This window comes from Haliaeetus albicilla, chromosome 11, assembly GCF_947461875.1.
Source record: "Haliaeetus albicilla chromosome 11, bHalAlb1.1, whole genome shotgun sequence".
NCBI lineage: Eukaryota > Metazoa > Chordata > Aves > Accipitriformes > Accipitridae > Haliaeetus > Haliaeetus albicilla.
This window is the reverse complement of record NC_091493.1, coordinates 33,098,973-33,119,333: the sequence shown is the minus strand read 5'-3', so window position 1 is coordinate 33,119,333 and position 20,361 is coordinate 33,098,973. Positions and strand designations below refer to the sequence as shown.

Genomic DNA, 20,361 nt, shown 5'->3' with positions numbered 1-20,361 from the left:
CTTCCAGTTCTCCTCTTACTGCCTTTTCACCTTGAGCTGTTACATCTTCATATAATTAAAAGAAAGTCACTAATAAGACAGACATCTGGGTTAGGGAAGCTTATTTAAAATCTTCTTTAGCTATTTATTTTGCAAAATAGTGGCAAACTGGTTATAAACTGTTGGTAGATCACGACCACACTGCACTTTGCACTCACTTCAATGGATATTGTCCATGAATGTTTCCTACTAGAACAGAAAGAGATGCTGTAACTCTTTTGGAGAAAAAGTAAATTAAATATTCAGATTGTAGGACTACTTCTACCACTTAATTATACTGGGAAATGAGAAAAATAAAAGTTTTTTTCAATTTTTAAAAAATACATTTCTGCAATTACTCAGTATTTAACCATACATACAAATCCACTATTCCTCAACAAATCCATCAAAGTAAACTGTTTCAATAGTTTAGTTTTAATGGTGCTCTACAGACACATGTTGTGCTGGATTTGGACCTGGTACAACTCTATTTTTCTTGACTTCAGCAAGTGAGTGATGGGAGAATGTAACTCCAGTAACATTCATGATTAAGCCCTGACGGTACATAGGAGTACACAACAGTAGGTTCTGGAGATTTTTTTATGCATATTCAATTTTTGATGTTTGGCTCTATTTATAACTAAATGGTACTATATTTTCTTTCTTTTAGTATGATTTTAAAATATTCTTCATGCAAAAAAAATGAAAGATGCACTTTATGGCATCCTTAGGTCCAGAGGAAAATGATCTCACCGGATCTCATTGCCAAAGTCGCGTCAGTGCCTCTTGGTATCTTTAGTGGTGATCTTAAAGAGTGTCCTACGCTTGTGTGTCTTGTGTTGCAAAACACAAATTATGTTTGTGAGTCACTGGATAATGCTTTTCTTTTCTGCATGTAAACTGGTATTTAAGTGTGTTCAGATGGGTACATTTGATTCCTTCCACTTCCTACAATTTGAAAAATTTCTCAATATAGGATAAATTGCTTGTCTACTTTTCCAAAAGCCCAGTGGCTTTTCCTTTAATAACCATTAAGTTGTCTGTAGAACAGAATAACTTTATTTATTAAATCCAGCTGGTTCAATATTTATACATCTTTTTTAAAGGCCTAAACAGTTAAGACAAGAAGCTGACAGCAACTGTCTCTTTAAACTTCCCAGTTTCTTACTGAAAGCTGGATAATAAAGATAAGAAAAAGGTCATCTTGCCAAGGATATGGTATAAGGAATAGCACTTCAAAAGGCAAAATTCTACTTTAAATAAAATTCCAATAACATGAATATATACCAAAGATGAAAAAAGGAAAATTTTATTTCATACATATCTGTTAAAAACTTTACTCCTTCACACTAATGAACAATAATGTTTTACAGTCTTTGTTACAGAAACCTCTAATAGATTTGTAAAGTACACTATATTTGTAACTGGAAGCGATCACATATCACAAATACTGCTTAATTTTTAAAGAAGTTCCTCTTGTAGGGATGGCCCTGATACAAGCTTACTGATCTTCCCAATTTCACTGCAGTCTAACTGCCCTTGTAACTTCTACTTTACTGCAGCTTCTACTTTACTGCAGTATACCATTCATAATCGTTTGATTTCCAAAAGATATTGTACAAGGACAAGACTCCTTCAGGGCCTTTAAAGAATCATACCATTGGGCCCTAAGTCCTGACTGAGCCCACTCATTTTTCGAATTCTAATATTATGGTATTTTCTATAATAAAAAAATTGTTGAGATTGTTTCTGAAACTAACATCTTATACCTCTGCTTTGCTACAGCCAGTGAATGGAATCCATGCCCTATAAATTACATACCCAGCCTCCTTACAGCCTCTTTGAAATTTTGGGTTCCTCACATCAAAGAAGTGATCTAGTCTGCCTGTAATTACTACCGTACCTTTCTAAACAATCAGCATAAAAATGGAAACTGCCTCTCACAATATGCAGGGGGAAAAATAGGACTCCTCCTCTTCCTCAGTACAAGAAGGACATGGACCTGTTGGAGCAGGTCCAGAAAAGGACCACAAAAATGATCAGAGGGATGTAACACCTCTCCTATGAAGACAGGCTGAGAGAGTTGGGTTTGTTCAGCCCAGAGAAGAGAAGGCTCTGGGGAGACATTATTGCAGCCTTTCAATACTTAAAGAGGGCTTGTAAGAAAGATGGGGACACTCTTTTCAATAGGCTTTGTAGAGACAGGACAAGGGGTAACAGTTTTAAACTAAAAGAAGGTAGATTCAGACTAGATATAAGGAAGACATTTTTTACCATGAGGGTGGTGAAACACTGGCCCAGGTTGCCCAGAGAGGTGGTCGATGCCCCATCCCTGGGAACATTCAAGGTCAGGTTGGACGGGCTCTGAGCAACCTGATCTAGTTGCAGATGTCCCTGCTCATTGCAGGAGGGTTGGACTGGATGACCGTTACAGGTTTCTTCCAACCCAAACCATTCCATGATTCCACGATTTCACAGAGAACATAAGGAACAAGAAGAAATGCTACGCAGCACGCTTATACTGAATTCCCGCAGCACATAATGAGAGTGGGATCCGCATTTGCAGAGCAGACATCTGAACAGTGATCCCGCTAAGGAGAAAGCTGAACTTCAGGCTCTACTCAGTCCAGTGGGCTCATGATCTATCTAAACAGGAACACGCTCCACCCTTTTTCTTGAAATTGAGCCACGATGCAACCAGAAATTCAAAAGCCACGATGCCCAAAGTGCAGCAGGCAGAACCAAAGTTAGACACTGAGATGGAAAGAGCATACTCTGTAGCTCTGGATCCTGCCCACAGGGAACATTTTACTTCTGCTCCTTTCCAGAGGAGTGTCCAGGTCATCCAGGCAGTCAGATTCCCTCTAATCTGTTCTCCTTTTGCCACCTGATTAATCCACTCTTGTAGCTGTAAAAATAAGAGTGTGCTCCCACAGGATGCCTGGGGCTATGTAGGTAGAGTCCCCCTCAGGTTCAGTGCTTTCTTACCTCACGGACAAATCCTATTCTCACTATATTACTGTGCAAAAGGTTGCCATCCTCAAAATTAGTTTAGTTGTAGTCCTGACCGGACATAATATTTCAGTCTTTTCTGTGGACTCAGGCAAAGCTTAGCTAATAACTCTCTGACAGCTGAGTCTGTAGACCGAGTAGGAAAGTGCCTGCAGGGTTGAATAGTCTTGGCAGGTAAGCAAATTGGATGGCTCTCTGAAGCTTAGGTGAGGTTTAGGCATCTGCTGTCCAGGGCAGGTGCATTGCCTTCTACGCAATGAATTCACGTTCACTTCAGACTCAAATTTAGTTTGATAGAAGTTACAGAACGACAAAACCTCACTGAAAACTGGCATAACCTATCAGATTACCTAACAATACATGCAGGTTGTCAAGTTCTGTGAAGAAAAGCAAAGGCACTGCACTTTTGTCTCCTGTCTGCTGCAGTTTCAATATGTATTGTTGTTGGCAGGAAGAATTGAAACTCAAGTACAGAGCTAGGAAATGGCATGCAGGTAAAGTCTCTGAAGCAAAGCTAAGGACTACAAGTTCCCAAATATCAAAGAACACTCTACAGTAGCCAGTTCCACCCAGAAACATGGGAAATAGCTGATGACAGACTGTAGTTTCTGTATCTATTTCTTCTCCTTTCCTTTTAAAGAGAGAAATGTCCTACTTTAAAGATGAGAAATAACTTTTGATCTAAAACCAAAAGAAATAGTAAGAAAATATATATAACTAGAAAGAGCAGCCTGTCAGAGCATGGAATGTACAGATCAGGTGTACAGAAAGGGCCAGTGAATCAAACAGAGAAAAATTTCAATCTATGTGCTTTTTAGCTATCCTGATAGAATAATTATTTCCATGCTTTGGTATGTTCAATTTAAACAATCCTAGAAAAATCTCATTGTCATGGATTTGCTATGCAAAGGCAAGATTCCCATAAGCAAGCCTTGTTCAAAGACAGTCCTAGAGGTACATATCTGTTTTGTTTTGCATTCACTGAATTTTGTACCTATCTACTTTATGAAATAAGATGTTGGAGAAATTGTTTTTATTAATTTTAATGAACATAGGACATGTACAGTGTCATTATTCATAACGTTTACAGACACATCTAAACACTTCTTGAAAACAATCAGAATATTTATTTTGATACTTTCAATTTGTAACTATGAGTAATACAATAATTTAACAATTTCTATTCACAGCATGCTGATGTCGCTGAAACACCTACATTTAGCTAGTCAGCCAAAATTCCTGCTAATTGTTCCAATTGAGCATGAAATTTGTTGGCAATTTTGTTCAACACAAATCATATATTTCTATCCAAACAATTTCTATAGTCATCTGATTATGCAATACATGTGCCAAATAAATTTTGTGAAGTGGAAAGATACACTTCTATCAAAAACCCTGAACAAAATCAGGTTTTCAGAACTAATTGTGAATTCACAGATCCTACAGCTCATAAGCAAACAAGCAGAGGCTTTACTCTCTTGCTAGTATGAAATATTAGGACATCAACCTGCATGTAGGCAAATCTCCTATACATCATGTTTAAGGCATTCTTGTAATGTCTGTTTGCCCATGAGGGTAAATTGGCTCAAGAGAAATAAGCAAGCAAACAAGAGAATGTAGGGATTAAAAATATGTTTTCTGTAAATTTAGAGACTGGATACATTCTAGAACAAATCCATCATTTTTAAAAACTTTCTTTACATTAAGGATTCTGTCAAAACATCAACAAGTTTTGAGATGTTAGTATATATTTTAGCAATAAGCACACACAAAAAAATTTGGTCTCTATGAAAAAACAATGTGGTTTGTTGCAGACAGCATTTCTCAGACTATTCTTAGATTTTCCATATGCTGAAGGAGAAGACTATTACTTAGAAATCTTAAAGTATTGTTAACTTGATTCTGTACAAGGAATTGAACATCTATACACTTTAGATTGAATAGAGTTAGTATTCACAACACACATAAAAAAATCATTGCTGTGACCAGTATGCATGAGCAACTAGATTAGGTATTTGTTCTGAATCACAGGCTCAGAACATTCACACATTGCTAGACATAAATTTAAAAAGAAGCAACAAAACTCTTATGCAAATGTAAAGATATTTAATGGGGCAGAGCTACACTGTTGTATATGACCACTGAATGAGGAATTAAATAGTGTGAAATCTAAAATTCTTATTTCATGAAAAACAGTTCATTATATGAGGAAGGAGTTATTGGAAACCAAACAACACTACTTTCAGGTAAAAGCTTTTCTCTAATGGAGGAACTGCCGAATATGAATTTTGCGTACGATATAACAACACTCACACATGGTATCACAAAAGGATACCCAAGGTGAATCAATCATTTGCAAAGAAGAAAAAAAAAGATTTGAAGGTAGGATTTAAAATAAAGTGACTCAATAGTTTAGGAGAAAGTTTTCCAGATGAACAGGACTGGGGGAGTGGGCAGAGAAGAATGCAATAAGCCATCAAGGTCAAAGTGTAGCACAAGATAATGGAGTTCTTGAGGCAGTGGACAGCAAATTTAGCATGATCTTTGAGTAATACAGAAAAACAGAAAATGTGATCCAATATAGGTTCTTCTCTTCAGTGTCAGGTATATCGTCCGACTACATTTCTCTGAGATCTAGTAGTGTAAGATGCATGGATTTTGAAAGGCTATAAAAATGGTAATGCACTGATTAAGCCAAAAAATAATTACATCATGAATACAGACTTCAGGGAGAACATTAAAGCTATTCCAGAATGGATTGGAGATCATGTTAGGCAGACCTACAGTCACGGAGAGACGGGGGGTCAGAGATAACTTAAGAGTTTCTGATCTTGCAAGAAAACCGAGGACATAAATCAATGAAGATAACAGCAAAATTGAAGAGAAGCGTCAGAGATATTCAGTAACAGAAAACTAATAGTGCAATGAAGGTAATTAAAGTGTTCAAACAACAGAAATGGAAAAATTTCAGAGAGTATGCAGAAGGAAGAGCTAGGCGACAATCAGAATAATAATAAAGACAGAGCTGAAAGGAGAGAAGCTAATGCAGCTATGGGTACATGGTACCTCAGAAATGTTTGTCCAACCTGTTCTAAAAAGCTTCCAATAAAAGAAATTCCACCACCTCCCCAAGCAATTGCTTCCAGTGATTCAGCTTTATTATGAGAAGTTTTTCCTGATATCCAGCCTAAACCTCCTCTGCTACAATTTAAGTCCATTACACCTTTGCTGCCTACAGTGCGTGCAAAGACAAGATTGTTGCCCTCCTGATTGCTACTAACCTTTTGCATATTTGAAGGTTATTATTCTGACTCTTTTCTATAGTCTACTCCAATTTCCTTGACTTTTCCTTGCAGTTATATTTTCTAAGTCTCTGATTGCTCACATTGTTCTCATCTAGATTGTCTCTCCTCTGGTCCTCCTTGAGCTGCAGTGCCACAGACCAGACACAGTACTTACTTAGGAAAGCCCTTTCCAATGCCAAGCAGAGCTTGGCTTACAGACATAACATATGGACAATATGAATAATCCAAACTTGGAATTAGCACAAGGTTACAAAAAAAAAAACCAACAAAAAAAACCAAACAAAAAAAACCCAAACAACAAACAAAACTTTTCTAGGAAATAAAAGTATTAGTTAGGAAACTAATTAAGAGTTAAACTCGGGGATGAGAGTTCTAAAACCACCAACTCCTCACAGGCACACCTAAAGCCACCTAAGGGGCAGGTTATGAAAACCCAATGTAACCTTCGTTTCTGAATAACATTGAAAAGAATGAACAGGTTAAGTGTTTCTAAACTATGTTGCTGCTCCTTTGAGTCCAGCTACAGCTTTTGCAGTCCCTGCAATCATTCAGAACAACCTGCAACTTGTTCTATGTGATCGTGGCTGAACTGGCTCACAGGCTGTTTCCTACACTTGGCATTACACCTTCCTCAGCCCTAAGCATGACAAGGGTAGAAACATGGATTAGCCTGTGAAACTATCCTTCCCCATCCAGGAGAATGTCTGGTTTAACCACAGGATAGTCTGGGATAATGTCTAGTTATCCCACCATAACAATAAAGAATAATCAGATTTGATCATATATTAAACAAAATTTATAATAAATAATATAATATACTAATATCTTCTTTGAAGTTCCAGAGTTGAGCTCCCTAATAAGCTTGCATGAGCAACATTTGCAACTTTGTACATTATACAGCATGACTTTTAAGTAAGAAAGTCCTGCAAGTATGATGGTCTTTGATAGCTCTTGTTGTCAAATATGCAATGCCTTTATGGTCACTGGAAACAAGACGACCATCCTAGGGACAATTTCATCATTATCTTAAATAAATTGTTACTTTCCTACAAGGGGATTGAAGTTATCCTCTGATACTGAGACTAAAATTAGAAACTGAGAATAGCAAGGGGCAATCTGATGACCTGTAACAAAGGGTTGGGAAGAGTCTGTTCCTTGATATTAGACATTATGTCATCAAAATAACGCAGGTGTAATGCTGATGAAGCATACAACTAGTTTCATTTTGTACAAAATAATGAAGCATGCTTAGGTTGCAGTTTCAAAAATTACTCACTGAATTATTCAAATTAAACAAGAAAATGATCCCAACTTAACTGGATTTATTTGTAAAGCAAGCTAGAAAGTCCTGACACCTTACTGGCAGGAGAAACCAACAACACAGCTTATTAGTATAAACGTCAATTACCTAAACCCCACCAACTTCTGGTACAGGATTTTAATGTGTTTTAATAAGTCACTCTGATTTCCAATACCCAGTCTTGGTATAACAATAGCTACCGGCATCAGTGCATACCTTCCAATTCTTTCACTCAAATAAATGAGAAATAATGGCCAATCTTTGCTTCATACTTATCAGAAGTGCCTGAAATTCAAAACCTATTTAATGTACCATACATATTACTTACTGCTTGCTAGAGAAACAAAGCTAGATTTTATCTGCAACTCAAAATTCTTGAGATCATCTTACCTTGTCAGAAATAGAGAACAATCTAACATCTGTGGCAATTCTACAGGAAATGCAGTAACTTGATGGATAAATAATTGAAAGATTTACTGCATGTTTTTCTGCAGAAATAATTAATAAGTAACATAGATTTGCAAAAAAAAAAAAAAAGATATCCAAGTAATATTTGGATACTTGTAAAGATATCAAACAGGTGATAATCATAAGAGCAAATCTGCACTTGGTTCTTATGCAGGCAATAATACACCTGGCTTTACTCCAGCAGATGTAGCACAGTAGATACTGCTGTCTAGAGACTTACCATGACCATACATTAGGGTTTACAGTAGTGCTGACCTTATCTCACAGGCCTAAAGAAAGAATCTGTCCCTGTTTTAAAAAGAAAAAAATCATGGGCTCTGAATTAACTGAAAAATACCCAGAAGTTAAGCAAAGCAGGACAGAAAAAACATTTTTATTACTTTTCACTTAACATACAGATTAACTAAAATAACTCTTAGCAGCACAGTGGAAGTGACTCTTCAAAAGTGATTTATAGGGGAAAAAAATGTTGCCTAAAGGAGACTTAGAATATGAAGGTAGCCTAAATGATTTAGCTTTTAAGATATACTGAGCAGCAAAAAGCAACCAGGTCTGGAAATGGCTTAGATGTCTAGAAAAAAGAAATGAAAGGAATAAAAAACATTTTAACACTGAGGGCACTGAGTGTCAAGAAGCGTTGTATCTATTGATCTATGATGCTACTTTAATTTTTTATGATTCTGGTACTGAAAAAATTATGGTAGTATCACAAAATATCACAATATCCTCAAACTCTCTGGACAGGGTGCTTCTGGTGTTTTCTTATTCTGCTTCTTAACAACCTGTGCTATGTGAAACTGCTAACAAGGGGACCTTAGGAATTCTTTCTCTTCTTTTACCTCCCCTGCGGCAATGGCCACTTCACTGTAGCCCCCCTTGACTGTTCCCCTCTTGGGGTCCAGAGGTTCACTGCCTTCCAGACTTCCCTTCCCCTCCTCCACTAGGGTAACTTTAGGCCGCTCTTGTTCTTCCCAAAAGGGAGGTGGAAGAGTGTAAGTCTTCCCTTGTAAGAGGTCATGCAGATTTCATCACTTCTAGATAGGGAAACAGCAATCGTAATGGAACCAGATGACGATGCAGATTAGGGCTGGCTTGGGTTAAATAGGATAATTGTGCACAAGATCAGTATCATGAATATCATGCCACAGCAGGAGTAGGTATTGCTTCATAGATTTAGAATTAGGATACTACCGTGCTACCAATATCATTAGCAAGATAGTAGTTGATGTGATACCAAGAAGGAAGGAGGACAAGGGGAAAACTAAGTTTGATTTCTTCTGTGTTAAGTTTAAGCTGACAATAAGATAGTTGATATAAGGCCAACATGACAGAATGGATGACAAGATAAGACTTGTTAATGTCATGTTGTGAATCAGTTACACAGAAAGGCAGCCTGAAGAGGTAAAGATTGATGAATAATATGGTTTAAATTGGGAAGAGCAAAGGCTATTGCCGGTGCTTGAAAACCCACTCAGACAGCAGGACACAGAAGGAATACGATGCAGATTAAAGTTTTCTGAAGGACTTAATATCAAGATACTGTCACTTTGTTGGCAAAACATTAAGATAGATAGACTGGCAGGTAAAGACTCCAAAGAAGAGAGAGCGCCCAATATAACAGAGATTCAACTCTTTTCTGTAACGTATTCAGGATTTGACTTTAATCTGTTGCAAATTGCTGCTAACTGAAAATAGACCCAAATATTACCAGTTGTATTGTAAGTATCTAAACTAGGCAATCATTTTAAGTACAGTATCCATACTCATCTTTTTAGACATGTTTTCCAAACACTGGGCAAAAAACGCCATACTACTGTAAACTAAAACTCTACGGTGAAACAGTTGTTCTGGATATCTACAAATAAATGCAAATAATAAAACAAAAGCTAACCAAATGGCATACTGGAATTACCATGTAGATAGTCGTAGGAATATTGACGTGTATCAGACCATCAGTATTAATATAGAACACCAGCTGTACAAAACAACCATCATATAAGCCAGATGACATTAATGAACAGCAGTCTTACTATGCAGTTAAATGGGAGACTTGCAGTAATGTTTGGAACAGTTCAATGACATTACACTCAAAGGACCCATGGATCAATACATTGTCATTGGAACTGCCAGAGTTATTACAATGTCAATAAAAGTGAGGTGAGGGAATGCACTACACCACCATTAAAACTGGAACCCCTGGTATATCAGGGCAAGATCTTCACAACACTGGTGGAACATTTTGAAGAGTGTTACTCTATATTCCTCATTTTTACCAAAAGATCGTAACTTTAAAAGATCCCAATAGGCATCAGATATCACAGAATTATTAAAATAGTTTAACAGTTCTAACTTAATACAAGAAAATTAAGCTACTTCATACTATCCTATTGTTTAAGCATCGCATCCTGGAAATACATGTGTGATCCAAATTCCCTTTAGTCCGAAAGAGAGCTGAGAATGAAGAACAGAATGGCAACTACAACTTTTAGTGTCCTTTCGCAAATTGAGGATAGACTGGGAATAGAAGCTTAATATAGCTCTTTCTTACAGAATATACATCAAAGGACAATCAATACCCTGAATCACATTCATTTAATCCTCAGCACTATGCTTTGTTTTGATATAGATCAGTATATTGTAATTCCAAGGAAACTTTAAATGGACTTCATTCTGTGTATAACTCTGTATTAATTAGGAAAAACCACTATGGATACTGAATACTAAACAATTACTAGAAAATGCTAGGCTAGAAAGAAAAAGCTAATAAAAACTGTAAAATATAATTAAAATATTTTAGCATCTACCTCTTTTAGTGCTAAATAAAAGATATGAGAAAAGAAAATGTGGCAATTAGCTTGGGATGTTTACTTCTAAAGTTTAATTAAATAATCAGTATGTAGAGAATTAGAGTTGGGATGCCTCAGCTCCCACTCATTGCTTCCCTCTGAAAAGACAACAGAGAAAATGTTCCCAGACGCCAGTGCAGAAACAATGAAAACATATTCTAAAAAAGTTAACTTTTAACTAAAGTGTAATGTGTCCTCAGCCTGGGGAGCTGGAGAGGTCTTCTGTTCCAAGATAAAAGGAGACAGAAGTATGGTGATATTGGTGAAGAATGTGGGGGTTCTGGTATTTGGTCAGAAAATAACAAAGCTTCTTCAAAGAGATATGGCATTTTTATTCACTATCTATTCCAAGTATTTAAATTATGCCAGCAAGAACAATTGTGATTGCTTCCTATACAGTAGTAGGACAGAGCGCCTCAATTTGATAAGTACTCAAGAGCTGATTCTTTTTCTTTCTGCTATGAATCTGTTTTTCACATTGCTCACTTCACCATGAACCTTAGAGATTTGATAGAGTGTATTTAATCTTCCATTGAAAGAGGCTATTGAGAAAAGTAAGAGAAGCTTTGAATTTAAGAGGAATTGGCAGCAGTGAAAAGAAAAGTACAATCTTGAAAGATTTCAGAGCTATCACACCTCATTCCCGGGTCCCACCATAAATAAGATAAAGTAATAACTGTAAACACAATATTGTAAATAAAAGTAAAGGAATAGAGGATTACGATCTACCAAAAGCCCAACTTAGATTAGATATTCATTATTATCCACATATTGTAAATCTCCCTCTATTTTCAGGTGAAACTTCCAGAATCCATTTCATGCATTATTACACCGTTCCAATATCACATTGCCTTGCATATTATTATTTCTTTTCCAATGTGCTGCAATTACAATAAAAGAATGCAGTAATGTAGCCATTATCTACAAACAATATGCAGTATACTCTGTATTCTTTAAACCTGTACATATAGAACACAACACTGAAATTCGACTCACAGCTGCTTAATTTATTTGTTTGTTTGTTTGTTTGTTTGCTGTAATCTCTGTTAATTAAGATAGATGTTAACTAGGGGGCACTGTATACCCTAAGGACTGAGCATAAGGTTTGCTCCCTCCTTAATGCCTGGGTCTTGCATTCCTTCAGCTCACATCCATCACGCCAGGACTGCCAGGTGAGCTGGCTGTCACTCCAGCCCAGGCTAATAGATTCTCCAGTGGCTTTTGTTACAGCTCATGTCAAGCTATTAAAACTCTGCGCCTTGAAAATGGCATAACATACATAGCTGAGACTTGTCAGCTCCAGGTAATCAGACGCTGCTTGGTTTCAGAAGCAGATGCAGATGAGACTAGCAATATAAATATGCAAATCACAATGGTCCCTTGTCAGCACCACTGTTCCTACCTCTAATGGCCCTCGTAGAAAGTCTGTTTGCTCAGCTCCTACTTCCAGTGCTACATCGACAGAAGCAAAGGGGCGGCTGGCCATCTGCTGTCGCTCCCGCATAAGTTGCTGATGAGGAAAAAATGATGTTTTAACAAAACATTAAAAAAGGCACCAGATATTAGTCTGCCCTACTATACCTCCCATTAAAACGTAAGAATGCAAATAGCATGCAAATAGTTATATTTGTAATATTAAAGGGAGAAAGTTATACCAAATTATGATCATCTATATTTACTCAAGAACTGAGCCCAGAGGGCTTATGTTGTCTACAAATGGTCTTTCAGCTTGAACTCTAATGAAATCTCCAAATGAAAGCTTCCCTAACTGACTGTTCGCTCTAAATAACTTTGCTATTTGTGCAAGCTGCAAGCAAATAGGGGAAATGGTTGGTAAAAATAGTTGAAGTCTAATTCCACCGATAATGCATGCATTAGAACACCTGCCAAGAACAAGTCCACTTGGCCTTCTAATTTTCATATTTCACTACTAAGCCAGACGGAGTTAATAGTGTCAGGGCTCATAATTTTATGCAGTATCTTTCCTGCAGTTACTTATATATGAAGAATAACGTGTCAGGATTGGGAAGCCTGCATCAGTGTATTTGAATACAATCAGTTGTGCTCACAAGGCTTGTAGAATCCCTTCCAATCATACCAGTATGCACAGAAGTCCCAAACAAAACCACAAAGCTAACTCATATTTCTTCCTCAATCTGTAATTATAACGCTTATTAAACCACGATGAATAAAAATGATGATCAGCACTAGATATTACAGATCTTACTTTACTGGTTCAGTGCAACTAATAAAAGCATTATTAAATATTTAAAGTGAATGAATCGTGCAATTAAAGTCGTGTGCTCCTTCAACTGAACAGGACGTCACAGCATCTTGAAGAGACAAAATGCTTGCAAAAATGTTTTATTAGAAAAGATCTAAGTTTCATTTTCTAAGTGTTTTTTCTCCCTGTTATATCTCTGGAAATCTTAAAACATTAGAAACACGTATTTGAATGTAAATGACACTAGCACTGTGACGTACTGTTCATAAAAGCCTTTGAAATAATAAAAGGTATGCAAGCAAATATTTGCTGGCAGCTTACTAATAAACACTCTTGATATAAGGTCTGTTACAAAGCAACAAGCTCATTTTGTAATACTTCTCATGCATTTTTTCTTGACTTGCATTTTAAGATTGTCTATAGAAATCCAAAGAAGCACTTGTAACATGAAAATCAAAACAGTTTAGTAGTTTCCTAACGCATACCCTGTACATTCCCAAGTTCTTGTTTTTATAAACATGCAGTGTACTTGTCAGTAAGCACCTGCGCAAATGGGCTCTCAGTATATCATACAAAGAGGACAATTGATATGTCTGTGGGTGAAACTGCATGTTTTATATTCAGATTAAATAAAAGCCTAGTGTGAGTATCTAGATGGTTAAAAACTACATTTTTAACCCTTCCTTTAAAAATGAAACTGGTAGTCTCTGTATACTGATTTACATCAGCACTGATTTGCATCAATACAATATATTCATAGAAAAAGAACTACTACGACCCTCCAGTCTTACCAACAACTTGACAAAGACCACAAAAATGTAAACCATAAAATACTGAGTCACTACATGCTAAAATGACTATATCTAGCTCATTCTCTTCCTAAAATAACAAAAATTAAAGAAAACAATGTTATTAGAGCAGTCCTGCCATATGGAACTCATTACAGTATTGTAAGTCTACAGAGCTATTGGCAAATGCTTACTTTTTAATGGGAATCCAAACATTGTTTTAAACAAATAGAATTGCTTGGGGAAAGTACTTAAATGAGCAGAATATCCCACACTCAAATGCACAAACAATTATTTAAAAGGTTTACTTAATACAGACTATAAAGGAACGTATCTTTGGTATGCTCTCTGTGTTTTAAGGCTAGAAGTTTTCTTCACCTCTGCTCCTGGTCATGTGTTCAGTAAAACCTTTTTATTCACAAGGTAGTTACTGTAATTTTGATACTCTGTCATTCGAGAAGGGTACTGTGAAGAGTCTTAACTAGCTCTGTAAACAAGAACGAAAACTTGAAAATGTTCAGCTGCCCATGAAGCACTACTAAGTTTAGCAGCTGAGCACTTGCACATCAAAGAAAAGTGCTCTATTCAAAATACCGCTTCTTTCTGTTCAGCATTTTAAAGCTCCCTGTAAGGTGCAGAACAGGAAAAATAAGTAGCAATGACGAGAAATACAAGAAGATATTATGATGTTGAAAATCAGTTTTGTGACTGGAAAAGGTCATTAACTCCCACCATCTGCAACTGTCTGTGTACCAAGAGTGGGACAAAGGCAAAGTTCCAATTATAGAAAAACTTGTGAGTTGGGTTATTGCATGGCAGGCGGCATTCAGGTGTGACACTCTGTGCTCCAGTCACATGCTCTTTTCATGTGGCCCATACAGAGATGGGGAAATTCCTGTAATTCAGCCATGGGCCAAGAAACAGGGAAATTCTCTGAACATGAGTATTACCGGAAGAGTGAAAAAACTCTTCTTTTCCTTTTTCTCAGAAGCCAAAGAAATAAAAAAAAAATCCCACACAGATTTCATCATAGCTGAGGTAGAAAAAACATGGGATAGAGGAAAGTGGAACTATGCTGATGATACTTATATACTCATATCCCCCCAAAATTTATTGCATTTAAAAATCAGACAAACAAAAAGTAAATGCATATTTCTTCCATAATTAGGGATATTTACTTGGAGACAAAGAATAGATGGACACTATTAACATGTAATATTTGAATATTTTATCACACATTTAATTTATAATATTCAGAATTAAGCACATGCCTAATTATTCACTTAAAACTATGGGAAATTCAAAACATTACTTTCTCAGCATAGGACGAAGAAATTCAATGAGCATTTATCTGACTGAGCAGACAACCGATTTCAAGGTCTACCGTAATTTTAAATCTCATTAAGTACAAGAATATTGACAAGATTAATGTTTTAAGCATCTCTATTATTTTGCAGCAATTTGAAAGTATTAATTTATATCCTATGAAAGAGTTTTTCTTGTAAAGTATAAAATTCTGTTTGTCATCAGTGAAGAACAGTAGGATGTTAGGATACTATAAATTAGTTCAATTCCTCACTCAAAACCCATATAATTTGAGAACATTTCTTAAAAAAACAACCATTTTGGCATAATTAGTCCTTTGTCATGGAAATATACATTTCACCTGATTCTCCATGGACATGTAGACATCTTCGCCCATAGATTATGTTAATTGTGAGTTTTGGTGTGCTAGTCAAATAAGTACCTTTGAAATAGGACCTGCTTCCCCATCTAGAAGTAAATCACAGGAAAGTATTTGCCTGGGTATACAATTCAATTTTACCATTGATCAAAAAGTTCTCATGAGGGATACTTCTCCTCTGATCAATGCAGTTTGGAGTGAATTAAAATGTTCCACAGCATCTTGTATAATCTTGTATAAGAAAATTTATTTGTTGTAAAGTTCTTATTTAAGTAGAAATGTTTTTAATTTTTTTTCTTTTGGTTGATAACATTTAGACTTACTTTCAAAATATTTTAACACCCCTATTGTATTCATGTACAATAAAACACTCAGTGCAAAATATATATTACCATATTACAATGATTTAACATTAACAGAATAAAACATTTTAGCAATCCCAGGCTGACGTTTTGAATTTTTTTGTATTTTAGGAAGTGTTACCATTTTGCTTCTTTTTCCTATTTAAAAGACTTTTTTTCTTTTCTTCTTTCCACCCCCCACCCCAATTTTTCAGACTTGGTCTCTTATGTAGAATGGGATACTATTCTTCTGACTAGCACTGCTTTTTCTATGCTCTTCTCTTCACCTTCCAGCATAACTGTCCTAGAAAAGCCCTAACTGAAAAAAAACTAATAAAGTCCATGAGATGTTAGGAACTAGGACAGGTGTACTTTCTCTTTGTTATACAGTTAACAGACATTCTTGAGGGACTGATAGGTTAGGATGGTTGAAAAGGATGAGACCATTTTAGTGCCATAATAGGATGAACAGAAAAAATCCTTTCAAAGGTCTTTCTGTTGCTGTTTGGCACCTTTATGGGCTAGTTTAGCCCTTGGCAAGCAAGGGACACGTCAGTGTGCCATAAAATATGCACAGACAAGTGTGCATGCCCAAGTTCATGGAGCAGCTTGACAGTTAGGGCCGGTATAAGAGGTGGCAAACACTTGTAAAAATATTAGCAAGACTTCTGACTGCCAGACCAAAAAAGTTTTGCTTTTGGCTGCTTAGAGCCAGGCAGTCTCAGTACACTATTTCAGAAATAAGGAAGGATATGGCAGTTGAAAGTGTGCCTATTATTTTAACAACAGCAACAACTGCCTAGGTTTTCTAGGTTTTCTTCCTTCACATCTTAGATTTTCTTTTGTTTGTTTGTTTTTTCCTAGATCAGATCACTACCAACATTGTACCAGGACATCTATGACTTAGTCAAGGTGAGTATTCAAAACTGCCAAGAATGGTAATTCTACAATCTCTCTGGCAACTGCTGCCCAGTCCAGTGCTGCACTACCCTCCTAGTGACAAAAAATTTTCCAAATGTCTAATCTGAAATTGCTATTCTGCTTATTCATCATCCAGCTTTTACTTCTCTGTAGTTACAACTTGGTCTCCTCCTCTCCTGTTTCTATGCTGTCAACTGCTGATGTGAATAACACCAAAGGCTACAACAAAAGTGTTAACCACACCAGGCATTAAACCTGAGTTTTATAGGAAAAGTGTTTGCAATGAGGAAAAATGTCAAAACCTCATGGAGAGCTGCATTGACTAATTTCTGATCACATTGCATTTGACAGACTCCAAGGGTTAAAAAAAATTAAAAATATATGTAAATGGACAGCCCTGCAAAAACAGAGTCTCTACAAGAAGTGCAATTCAGTCATTGATCACATATTCTTGAGGTTTCTTATTGCCATATCTAATCAACAGAAATAACTTAAATGGGTTTAAATGACTACACAGATCTGAGTGGACCACAGGCATTTCAGTTAGAAACACAATTTAATTCTTTTCAAAAGTCTTAAATTTTCATTCTCAAACTGAATCATACATAGTGATATTTCAATGAAGCTCTGATTATTTGCTTTAATAATTTGCACAAAACAAAGATTGTCTTCTCTAACTTTTCTCATTGTAACTCTTGGTGTTGCAAATCTGTTCAAATTAAATTAGCTAGTTACATAGCTGGAAAGGAGAGCAATTTCTCACTTACATGTTGAATAACCTATTTGACTTGGTTAATTTCCAGGTCAGCTGATTTCACTGGAAAGGTATATCATAGTCATTAAAATATTTTTTCGGGTTTTAGGTGAAATAAGCTCACCACTCCATGATTGCAGGAGATACAGTGACTTTAAGAGATGGACAAAAGCCGGCTTAGGGAACCAAGCAGGAGGAATAATCATACTTATGCCAGTAGTCTGACAATCTGGATTCATTCATCCTCTCTGTCATGAATTTCCTAAATAATCCTGGTCACTTGCTTTCCTTGTGCCTCATTTCCCACGCTGTTAAGTGGAAAGTGCCCTGACACAAGACTGCATCCAGGTAGGCAATGAGATATTACAATGATGGACACAGTATAACATGCTATTTGCAGTGCAAAACAGACTCTGTGGAAACTTCCGACGATATCAGGGCCTATTCCATGCCACTTTCTTTTAAAATTGCCTAAAGAAAAAGTGCTCTCAGGTGTGTTCAAAGGTCTGCCATGGGAAAAAAAATGAGAGGAGTTATACTTCTTGTCCTAGCTTTATACTGAATAAAATGAAGGGTTATTTAAACTAGACATAGTCCAGCAAACAACAGCTAAGACATACTTAAAATACAGTGTACACATCCCAAAAAATAACAGTTCCAAAAGGTCAAGTTTTTATGTATCCCTTTTGGAAACCAAATACCAGTCGTCTGTAATTTCCCTTGAACAAATCAAAAATGAGAAAAAAAGATGAGCCCTGAAAAGGTCATTTTGTTGCTAGATCCAAGGAACAGACATTTAATGTATTGCACATTAGCAAGCAAAGAGCAAAATGTGAATCTACTGTGACTTCAGGTTTTGGACCTTTTTGATTCTGGAATGGAATCCCCATCTCTAAAATACTCAGAGTATGAAAAGCTGCTTATTACAATGGAAATGGCACCCTGGTTTATGCTTATTTGCCAGTAATTTATGGAGCCTCATGTTACAATAAAGTTGTGATCAATCCTTCAGAATTTTTCTCTAGAGATTAGTTTAGCATAGGAAGATAGTTTGGATGCTAAGAATCAATAATAAGCTCGAAATACAATTCACTGCTTTCAAATTTAAGAAGTGGTAAACAAGACCTAATCCTGTTATCTCTTTCACTTAGGTCACTAAGAATCCATGTTGCATATTTACACAGGTCTGTAACCATAAACATTTTAGTGGTTCCTCTAGAGGTACTTAAGTCTTTCTGTAGGCCTTGCTAGCCCCAGAATTGCACTCTTCTTCCTAATCAAGTGGGTTTAAAAAACCTTTCAGCAAACTCTTGATGCTTTTGCTGTTAGCTAGCAGAGCCATTTTCAATTCACAGAAAATGTCTAAAAATGTTTATTCTGCAAACTAATTCTGTGTACAGAGAGAAAGAGAGCCAGACCCACTAGTTATATATGTTAAAATGTTTTCACATAAGACATTCTACTGTATTTGCCCAAGGACAGTTATTTATAAATGAATATATTAAAATATGTGTTAATTATTTCAGAATATGAAAGAGAGATTCAAGTCTCATATTATGCAAAACACTCCTTGGGACTCTTTCATTTACAATGGTGTCACATAAATAATGCTTTTCAAAATGTCTTCTAAAGAATTACTAACACTGATAGTGTAGTACTTTAAACATAAGTGCCATCTTTATAAGTGGAATAGACACAATATGAAACTACCTTACATTAGCAAAATCCCAGTGCATCCTATCGACATTATTAAGCTACTGCTTTTGAAATGAGGCATCATGAATATTATTCATTATTATCATGACTGTTAAAACCAGCTTTACTTACTTACCTTCGACAACAGATGTCAAGCTGATAATTCCCAGCTCTGAAATAAAGTTTTAGGCTGTTCCTACAGCAATTCAGATTGCTTTAAAGATAGTAAATATGGTCTAATAAAAGAAACTGAGTATAAGTGGTACCTCATGAGATCACTTTGTCCACCTCTGTGCATTGGCCCTACACAAAGGCAGGTTACAGTGTGATTATGATCCTTCTAGATGTATAAGTTTCTTAAAAAGGCCCCAGTGATGGAGGTTCCACAGTCACTCCAGAAGTCCAGAGTGTCTGATGATCCCCATGCTGGAAAGGTCTTTTCTAAAATCTAAATTAAATCTCCATGCTGACATTTAAGTCAATTGCTTCTTGGCCTGTCTACTGTGGAGAGCATTCCCTGTCTACAAGTGAGAAGAAAAAACCCCAAACACTAAAACTCTCTTCTCCTTTACAGGAGTTCTTTATAAATTTGAAGTTTCCCTTTAACCTTCTGAACTGTAAACAAAGGCGGGTATGTAAGTATTATCTCACCAGCCCTGCTCTCATTTTCAGTCCTCCCTTCTGGACGCTCCAAGCGCAGGACGCTTGTCAAAAAGTGGGGCCCCAAACCTTACATAGGAGAACAGCAGGGTCACTTTGCAGGCCTTACAGATCTTTTTGTTGATAATATTATGCCAGCATCTTTGCTACAACGAAAGTATGGTGACATATATTCACTTCTGATTCATGATTATTCCACCTCATTTTTTGAATATTCTTACCAAGCTCATTGCCCATTTCCCGCTCCTTTTTTTTTTTTTTGCAGATGGTTAGTTTTTTCTCAGTGCAGAATTGTGTATTTGCCAATTACAGAATTGTAGAATTGCAGCTTTTCAATCAATTATT

The 20,361-nt window shown here is 36.3% G+C and overlaps 1 protein-coding gene across 1 annotated transcript in view; it reads right to left on the bottom strand.

Moving 5' to 3' along the window:
- Nucleotides 1-20,361, bottom strand: part of ATRNL1 (attractin like 1) — a 541,498-nt gene that overhangs the window by 125,847 nt on the left and 395,290 nt on the right. Inside the window, 1 exon segment of the mRNA XM_069797060.1 lies at nt 12,352-12,459. Within this exon segment, the coding sequence (XP_069653161.1) occupies nt 12,352-12,459 (108 nt within the window).